At 24.2% G+C, this 10,108-nt stretch overlaps 3 protein-coding genes across 3 annotated transcripts in view; 2 read left to right on the top strand and 1 right to left on the bottom strand.

Annotated features, from left to right (window-relative positions):
- Positions 1–2,307, top strand: part of LOC102678250 (WD repeat and HMG-box DNA-binding protein 1-like) — a 9,416-nt gene extending 7,109 nt beyond the window's left edge. Inside the window, exons 15-22 of the mRNA XM_006615112.2 lie at positions 182–465; positions 534–637; positions 741–895; positions 961–1,129; positions 1,239–1,564; positions 1,636–1,940; positions 2,041–2,177; positions 2,262–2,307. Coding sequence (XP_006615175.1) covers positions 182–465; positions 534–637; positions 741–895; positions 961–1,129; positions 1,239–1,564; positions 1,636–1,940; positions 2,041–2,177; positions 2,262–2,292 — 1,511 coding nt within the window. The 3' untranslated portion in view covers positions 2,293–2,307. The remainder of the gene's footprint in view (positions 1–181; positions 466–533; positions 638–740; positions 896–960; positions 1,130–1,238; positions 1,565–1,635; positions 1,941–2,040; positions 2,178–2,261) is intronic.
- A 907-nt stretch (positions 2,308–3,214) lies between these two features.
- On the bottom strand, positions 3,215–5,487 carry LOC102678396 (epoxide hydrolase 4-like). Its single transcript, XM_031510209.1, has 6 exons — positions 5,163–5,487; positions 4,511–4,635; positions 4,126–4,401; positions 3,878–4,035; positions 3,521–3,775; positions 3,215–3,460 (listed from the first exon to the last, which is right to left on the bottom strand). The coding sequence occupies exons 1-6, from the start codon at positions 5,373–5,375 to the stop codon at positions 3,282–3,284; spliced, it is 1,206 nt and encodes a 401-aa protein (XP_031366069.1). The 5' UTR covers positions 5,376–5,487; the 3' UTR covers positions 3,215–3,281.
- Positions 5,488–7,940: 2,453 nt separating this feature from the next.
- The window catches only part of LOC102678805 (zeta-sarcoglycan), a 233,010-nt gene continuing 230,842 nt past the window's right edge, over positions 7,941–10,108 (top strand). The window contains exon 1 of the mRNA XM_006615117.2: positions 7,941–8,050. The gene's annotated coding sequence lies outside the window, so the exon portion shown is untranslated. The remainder of the gene's footprint in view (positions 8,051–10,108) is intronic.

The raw sequence follows: 10,108 nt of genomic DNA on the forward strand, positions 1-10,108 counted from the left end.
TAATCATTGGCGCTAAATTATAAATGATATATATTATTATAAATGAATTAAATTATAAATGAATATATTCAATTTAATTATTTTTATTATAATATTTTTTAATATTATTCTTATTAAGTTAATATATATGTATAAGATAATTGTTATGTATAAATACTTAATTAAAAATAATTTTTTTCAGAACATGCATCACTAGATATAATACAAAATGCAATGGGTGTGATGGGTCCATGGCATATTGTTATTGCTGTGGCATTGTCTCTTGTAAAATTTCCAGTTGCTTGGCATCAACTTTCTATTATATTTCTTGCACCTCCGACTAATTTTTCATGTGCTGCACCAATATCAAAAACCAATGAATCTACAATAATGAAATGTTATGTAGATATAGGAAATGGTACTATGGAAAAATGTACAATTTTTAAATATGACAAGCGTATATTTAAAGAAAGCATTATAACTCAAGTAAATTTAGTTTAATTCATTATTATATTTCAAATGAATGAATTATTACTTATATTATAAATTTTTAGTGGGATTTAGTTTGTGATAGAGAACAATTGACAAATGTTGTACAGTCTTGTATAATGTTTGGAGTACTTATTGGTAATTTAGTTTTTAGTATAATGGCTGATCGGTATGTTAAATATTATTATAATGAAATGAACAAAAAAAAAATTTATGATATATATATAATTGAAAAAATCAATTAATTGTATCTTTATATTTTTTATTTTCAGAATAGGTAGAAAAAAACCTTTGATGATTGCTATAGGATTACAATCATTAACAGGATTTATAAGTGCATTTATTCCATGGTTTGAATTATTTGTGATATTTAAATTCATTTCTGCTATAGCTACAGGTGGTACTATGCTTGTCAGTTTTGTTTTACGTAAGTAATTCATAAATTAAATAAATAATAGAAAATAATATATAAATTTATTTAATAAATTACAGTTATGGAGATTGTAGGAATAGAATGGCGTTCCATTATGTCAGTTCTCTTTCATGTACCATTTTTATTAGGTCATTTAATGAATCCTTTAATTTCATATTTAACACGTACATGGGATGGTTTTCAAATGGCAGTTTCTATACCATCACTTTTTTTATTATCATATTATTGGTATGTGATACCATTTATATAGTCAAATTATTAAGTTATAAACTTTTTTAATATATTTATTTTTAATCAAACTGAAATAAATTTTAGATAGATTTTTTTTACATTGTAGGATTATACCCGAATCACCAAGATGGTTATTTGCTGTTGGGAAGTTATCAAAAGCAGAACAAATTTTAATTAAAGCAGCTGGTAGAAATAAAATACCAATAGAGAATGTTAAAACAGCAATTGAAACATATGAATGTAATATAGGAATTTACCATAAACAAAATGTAGAAAAATATAATATTACACATTTATTTAGAACTCCAAATTTAAGATTAAAAACTATTTTTATATGTATTAATTGGTTTATATGTGGTAGTTGTTTCTTTGGATTAACACAATATATGGGTTATATTGATGGTAATATTTTTATAAATGTTGCTGTATCAGGTAAATTTATATAATATGCATTTTTATTTAAAAAAGAGAGAATATGTATTTAAAATTTAATGTATTTTCAGCTGCTATTGAATTACCTGGAACTATATTAGTTTTATTTCTAATATCACGTGTATCACGTTTAAAAATTTTAATAAGTGCAAATCTTCTATCTGCTGCAAGTTTGCTTTTGTTAATTGTAATGTCAAATTCACGTTTTACGATAATTTTAACTATATTAGGTCTTGCGGGAATGTCACTCAGTTTTCCAACTGTATACCTATATAGTAGTGAAGTATTTCCAACTGTAATCAGAAATATTGGTATTGGTCTAGGAAGTGTTTGTGCAAGGACTGGAAGCATGATTGCACCATATATCGCTACAATGGTCATATTTTTTCGTCTAATACATTTATATTTACATATTTATAATTTATAATTTATGTGTATAATGTAATAATCTTATATTGCGAATTACATATTTTCAGGGAAAAATTAAATCTTGGTTACCACCATTAATATTTGGAAGTGGACTATTATTTGGTGCTTTTTTATGTTTCTTTTTACCAGAAACAATGAACTGTGAATTACCAGAAACTATTGAAGATAGTGAAAATTTTGGAAAGTTAGTACAAAATAATATGATTTTAATTATTATCTTATTACTCTATTTTTTGAAATAACTTAATATGATTATCGATCTTTATAGAAAACGAAGTGGAAAAAATGCAATAAAATAATATTTATTTACAACTTATAAGAAAAACAATAGAATAACGAAACAAATCCTGTGTAATTGATATATATAAAATAAAAATTTTTTGATATACATATGTATATAAAATATTGAAATCATTTAATTGCTTAATATAATAGTAATTACTTAATATAATAGTAATTTTAATATAATAATAGTAATTGCTTAATATAATAGTAAATTTAAAAGATTATATCTTAAATAACAACAAATTTAATATTTGAAAAATAATATGTTTATAATTATAATAAATATATATTTTTATATAACTTATTATTTAATTTATTTTTACATTCTTGCATTAATTCAATAAATATAAATATATAATATTGTACATTAATATAATAAATATTATTAACAAAATTTTTATTAAAATAATAAAAACTAAAAAATTGTATGAATGTAAATATATATGTTTTATTTTTTTATATTAACTTTTACAAATTGTAAATTTTATAATATGATATTTGCTTTATTTTATAGAAAGAGAGATCCTTATTCTATTTAATACTATTTTTAAAATTTATATATTTTTGTATATAATATGTTATATATAATAAACAATATATATTTATTTATTATTAAAAATAATTTATTTATTAAAAAAATAGTAAATTTTTTTTTAAATTTTTGTTTATAAATTGTATAAATATGTAAAAATAATATTAGATATTTATATGAGACATAACTAATAATAAGTCAGTCTTTTTTACATTTACATTTTTTACATTCAAAATTAATGCATTTAGTACAAAAAAGATAAAGTCTTTTATTAAAATAAAATTCGTTTATTAGAATATTGTAGTCAAATTACATAAATATTTTATTAATTAAATTTTTCTTTTCAAGATTAGATTTGTTTTAATGAAAAATAATTAAATATTATCTTTTTGAAAAGCATAAATAAAAAGGAAGAAAAAATCTGAAATTTTAGTGGGTTTTATATTTTGATGAAAATAAAAAAAATATAATTTAATTTGTAGTTTGACCTAAATAAAGTATTTTACTTGGTAAAACACTAACTACATCATTAGTTTTTTTATGGACAGCATCAAACATATGATTACCATACTTGACAGTTTTATTAAAAGGTTCAAGCCATGAAGACATAATATTCTTAGATGATGTTTTTTCTATATGATTTGTTGTTCCTAAAATACATCTAGTTGTTATATAATGAAGTATATATAAATATTTATTAAATTGCTTACCCATAAAAAATTTTAAAATTGCTTCATTTACTATATCTGGCTTTTGTTGATGTGGAAAATGTTGAGCTCCTGATATTACTTTTACATTACATTTTTCAATATATTCAGAACTTTGTACAATATTTTCTATTGTTACAATTGGATCTATATTTCCAATTATAAGTAAAGTTTGAGTAGAAATTTGATCACAAGAATCTATATTAAGCTTTATAAAAGGAAGATTTCTGTAATAATTAATAGCTCCAGTCCAATCCTCTGTAATTAATTATTTTAATCTTATCTTTTATGTATAAATATTATACTAAATTTTATATATATATATAATAGATTATTGTCAAACTTTTAATGTTTATTTACCTTTTCTACTAAATGCATATTTGTATGCTTCTACATAATCTTTCTCAGTATTTGTATTATTTAATTGAAGATGTTGAAATGCATCATTTATAATTGATAAATCTTCTTTAAGAGCATCAATCTCAGGAAAAAATGGTAATCTACTAAAATGTATCCATCTAAATAATAATATAAATAATATAAATAAATAAATATATTTATCATATATATATTATTTTCTAAAAAGTTTAAACATTTAATAGATTTACTTCAAATCAAAGATAGAATCTCCTAATCTTCTGTTCCAATAGAAATTAGGATGTGGACATGAAACTGCAACAAATTTATCAATCATATCTCCATATAAGGCTACTATATACCATCCTAAAAGTCCTCCTAAATCATGGCCAATTATGCTACACTGTTTTACTCCAAAAGTTAAAATAATTTGTTTTAATTCTTCAATTAAGACTTGAATTTTATAACAACTTTTAGCTGCTGGTTTATCACTATCTCCAAATCCTTTTAAATCTATTGCAATTACTCTGAATAAATAAAAAAAAAAAAAATTTATACAAAAATAATTTTATAATTTTATTAAAATTATAAAAAAGATATAATAGAAAAAATATAATAGAAAAATATAAATTATACCTATAATATTTAGCAAGACATGGTATTTGTTTTCTCCAAGATAACCAACAATCAGGAAATCCATGTAAAAGTAATATAAGTGATTCATTTTTATTTCCAGCTTCTACATAATGAAATTTTACATTCTATACAAAAAATATAAAATTTTTTAAATTATAAAAAATTCTTTTTCTATTATTTTATTATTTTATCGTTTTGTTGATTATATAATAATATTTTAAATATTATTAAATTAAAAATTTATTTCATTTAAAGTTTTGTTATTTGTAATTTTTTAATTTTTTCTTTTAATATTTTTCGAGTGAATTTTAAATTTATATCAATAAATGTGAATAATAAAACATTAGTGATATTAAATGACAATAAAAACGATACAAATTGAATTTTTCTTCAAATTTAAAAAAAAATTAATATAATTTTTTTCAATATTTATTAAAAAGATATCATAATCGAAATCTAATGTATTAGATTATATTTTATTAATATATTTATTAAAAAGATTTTATAATCAATCGAAATTTAATGTGTATATCAGATTATATTTTATTAATAGATTCCTAAAAATTATTAGAAATTAATGATTATTGTATATTTTTTAAACACTTTTAAATTTGAAATTGCATTATATTATTGAATTATTTTATATACGTACCTTGATTTTTATATAAGAATGAATTCCTAAGTTATTATCTATCAAACAAGGTGGGGGTTTATCTCGCTGTTGCATCATAAAAAACTTTTTAGGATCCCAGATCCATTTAAGAAATCTTTTCACTATTAAATACAATCCATATATAAAAGAGAGAAGATGTAATTTAATTATTTCTAAAATTGATGCATGAACAATTTTATTATTTGTAAACATGATTATTTAAGAATAAAAATTTCTTTAAATTTATTCGTGACGTGTTAAGTTTATTTGAATCATACATCAAAACAAAATGACTTTAAATTTTTATAAATGTATATATATAGAAGAATATTCAACATATAGATGTACGTTTTAAAATATCTGCATCTTTCACAATTGAACAAATAATAATCAGATAATGCTTCAATTTAATAATTTGAAAATATAAATTAATATCGTTCACAAAGTTAATTATACATAAAACAAAATTCTGCGATTTCAGCAAAGTTGACAATGTATTACTGATTAAAGCTTTCATCTTCATATATAAAAGAGTAGAGGTCATATCATGAGAAGCGAGGTACCTCCTTATCGGATCTATACTCAATGTTAAAATGAATTTTACTAAAGTTGTACAATCAAATGTTCCTAGAAATTTTATTTCTTAAAAACATTATAAATGATATCTTAAATAAGAAAATAAAAAATTTTAGAAATTATATGACATAATTTTGAATAAATATAATATTCGCATTTTATATGTTACAATTACATAATATAATAAGTATATGAAATAACTAATATTATAATATTATTATTTTTCAGAATATTATTTGTCAAAATTTTATATTATCACTATTTTATATTAATTAAAAATAAAACATTAGTTCTTTTTTTAATTTCATTCCTATATAATATATAAAATTCTTGAATATATGAATATATGAAATTCTTTATACACAATATATTAATATTTGTAAGACACTTTTAAGAATTTGATTCTAAATGTAAAAAAAAAAAAAAAAAAAGAAAAGTAAAAATTAATATATATAATAGTTATTTATTAAATTATAAGCAAGTTAAATTTGTATTAGATAAAACAAGTGCGAAAACAAAGTGCAATACTGTAATAAAGACAAAACGGTCTCAATATGAATAATATAAATATTTATAATGTAATAAATAAGTTTTAATATTTTTATATATGTTTTGTACATGTTTCTCTGAAAGCGATCCTTTAAGAATGTTCGAAAAATAATTAACAACTTATAAAAAAATATAATAATATAAAAAAGTTAATATCGAGTTTGCAATATTCATATTATTGACATATTATTATATATTATATTATTAGCAATTATTTTTTTTTCCAATAAAAATTATTATTTTTTTACTCAAGGATAAGATAAATAGGATTTAAATATATATATATATATAATAAATATGTATATAATTTATTAATAAAATGTACTAAAATATATATAAAATAGCATTTATTTCATTTATGCAATTAGAAAACAGAATTTAAAGTAATTTATATATAATATATAATATATAAATATTATTATAACAATAATACTAGTATTAAACATTTGATTTATTATATCTACTTTATCGACATGATATTTAAGCAGTATTAATCATAAATGAAATGTATAATTTTATAATACAATATAAATCTTAAATCTTATAAAATTTTTTTTCATCTGTGTTCTACAAACAATGAAAAGTTCTGAAAGAAAAGAATCTGAAATACCGATCGCGCAAAAGATAAGATTAATATGTTCATAAACGATACACATAATATAAAATGTTTTTTTTTGTTTTACAATTTGAAATATAGAATAGATAATAAGAGAGAATAGACCAATTATGCAATGTATTTTTGTATAAATTCTTGAGGTTCTTTTTTTCATTCTATTTTCATTTTTGTGTCACTCGCATCATTACCAACAGAATGCAGAATCTGCATTCATTGGATGGGAATTTGAACGTTTATTCTGGTGGGAATTATAAATATAGCAAATTAAATAAACACATTTTAAAATAATAAAAATCTGTAGAATAATCAATTATTTGAGATTATTATTATCTAGTCTGTGATTTAATCTGTGAACTTTTTTCATTTAATAAATTAGCTCAGCGAATAATATCATGCAAGATGGATGTATCGATAGCAAAATTTCAGACTTCATATTTAAAAATGAAATGTTTAAATATGAAATAAATGTTAAAATTTTTAATATTCTGCAAATATTTTATTAATTTTATAATCTGATATAATATAATAATTTATAATATCGATTATTTAATTATCGATTATTAATTTATAATTTGTTAATATCGATTAAGTTTTCGTGGTTCATCGTAGAGTGTCGCCACTATCGCAATTTTTGTCTAACGGAATAATGGCGCCGAAAAATAGTTATTTATCGTTCTATAATAATTTTTGTGATATACTTCATTATACAAGATTGCTCTCTATTATTTCATTATTTTACGCGTGTGCAGTGTTTATTTCAAGCAAAATATATGATAGTATTAAATAAAGTGTGTGAGGAATTCTCTTTTTAAAATTTATCATAGTTTCTTGTTAATATATTATCGAATATATTCAATTTCTCTTCTTCTTTGTACATATAAATGTACAACATACAACGAAAAGTGATACGATAAATACATCTGCTATTACGATTTATTAAGAATTTCTGGATGAAGTTTCTCGAAAACAATAATTTATTTCATATGATCTATATATATATATATGTGTGTGTGTGTGTGTGTGTGTGTGTGTATCTTATATGCACTGTTTTCCATTTTGTGTAAATGGAAATGTCAGAGTTATCATAGTTTCAAAATCGTTGGAATAGCAACATTTTGGAATCATCCAGAAACATACGTCCAGAATGGTAAGTACGTTTCACGACAATATATGACATTTCTGCATGATTATGGATATATGTATTTAGCAATAGTTTCTTTACTGAGTATGAAAGCAAGTTGTTTGAAAATAAAATGAGATCTAATTCTTCGTTCTTTATCACTATCTGCAATTAGATTTAATATTTTTTCTTTAGTTTTGTTTCTTTTTTCTTTATTTTTAATTTATTTTTTTTTTATTTTTTTTAAATTTATATTATTGTGTGATCAATTTCTTTCGCTATAGGCAATTTCAATTAACTAGATTATATTAATGATATAAAATATATTATATCGCGATTAGATAATCATTAAATTCTGTTTTTAAGAAAAATTTTTTTGAAAGAAAAGACACAAGTTCCCAATCGCCATCCCAAAGACTAAGTAATCAAACGTATTCCAACACGAGTTGGGACGCAAATTGGCCCGCGATCGGTATTCTAACCCAGTCTCATCTATCGGTCAATCAATCTTCTCCATTCACTCGTTCATCCGCGCGGTTCGGCAATTCTCGAACGTGTCGCTGACCAAGATCGATATTTCCAAATTTTCGTCCCCGGGTATATCCCCAGGTCTTTGATCCAGAATAGTGCGCGCACTGCGGGACTACATCCGGATACGTGCTGGAATGAGTAATTCGTGGTTCGGCAGAGTTTGACAGTTTGCTAAAAAGCTCTCTGTACCCGCAGGAGGTGGTTGGCAGTCAGGAGAATGCGTTATGCCGATGTATCGGCGTGCGCGTTCCCATCTGTGTGCCTTCTGTACGAGATCCGATACGAGTCTCCGCGCACTAATGCCGTGTTCACGCTAAAACTTCCCTTCGACCGCAAGGAGGCCATTAGCACGCGCCAAATCGAACGGACCATCGCTCTTCTTCGACGGTATCGCGACGGTATTTCGATTCGATTCTCGTCTCGTGATTAGTATCGTGGCAATGAGATAAAAATAACGACAAGAACGAAAGAAAGAACAAATAAATTTTATTTTATAGAGAGGGTCTGATGGGGGAACTTTACCATCGATGAAATTGTTCGAAACTTGAGTTCGATCTTGCGTTCATAAGAGTCGAGTTATTCGATTTGATATTGTTTGAATTCGATTTGATTTTTAAAGAGACGTTCGATGAAAAATGGATATTTAAAGTGGCGAAGGAAATAGGAATACGAATATATACGAAAACACGATTGAACGTTAATATTGAAAATATTACATACGCGGTTAAAACATTATTACCATACGGTCTATAATTAATTAATAATATCGTGTATGCGATGCGGGATAATTAAACGATTATTAAATTAATATACTCGAATCCTATCAATATTGGGGCGGTTTTATTAATTATCTGATAAAATCGGCAACCGATGCTCAACCGATCGATGGTAAATTTTTTACTTATGAGTGAAATTTACACCGATGCGCGGTGAGAATGCGGCTTAAGCTCGTACTCGGCCGTGTGTAGGCACATAAACGCGTGTATTAGCGGCGTCCTCGGGCTCGTCCATGTGAATACTCGCACACACAAACCAAACACACAAACCAGGGATCCTAGGAATATTTGAGTAGCGAATGTCTAAGCAGCATCGGGTATCAAGCGGGATGTGTGCGCGTTGTTCCGACAACGAGAAAGCGGTGACGTGGGCAAAGTTAGTTTCGTGAACCCGATGACAACGATAGCGAGGGGTTGAGACTCCTCCGTGCTCTCTGTAAAATGACATTCGTTTCACGCCAAGCCTTGTATAACCGAACACTGGAAAGATGGAGGAAAGGGAAGGCGAGTTAGTTGGAACTTTGTGATCGCAACCTCCTCTACTCTTTTCCGCCCCGACTTCCTCCCTAATCTTCGATTCGGAATAAATAAAAACGAAAAAGTCGAAACGCACAAAGCCGGTAAACCGAGCTACCTTTTAATTAGGCCTCGACTCAAAGGCGGACAACATCTTTTTAATTATAGTTTATCGCGGTCGGTCGGACTGTTATCGAAGAAAAAACGTGGGAGAGGAAGAGAAGAGAGGAAAAAAAAAAAAAAAAGAAAAAAGAAAAAAAAA

This window comes from Apis dorsata, unplaced genomic scaffold (genome assembly GCF_000469605.1).
Source record: "Apis dorsata unplaced genomic scaffold, Apis dorsata 1.3 scaffold_217, whole genome shotgun sequence".
Taxonomy (NCBI): domain Eukaryota; kingdom Metazoa; phylum Arthropoda; class Insecta; order Hymenoptera; family Apidae; genus Apis; species Apis dorsata.

Bases quoted from the DNA above. Each gene is read 5' to 3' on its own strand.
- LOC102678396 (XM_031510209.1), bottom strand. From the start codon at position 5,375: ATGTTTACAAATAATAAAATTGTTCATGCATCAATTTTAGAAATAATT. The intron at 4,036-4,125 runs GTAAATCTATTA...ATTATTATTTAG, and splicing joins GATTCTATCTTTGATTTGAA to ATGGATACATTTTAGTAGAT. The intron at 3,776-3,877 runs GTAAATAAACAT...AATTAATTACAG, and splicing joins ATATGCATTTAGTAGAAAAG to AGGATTGGACTGGAGCTATT.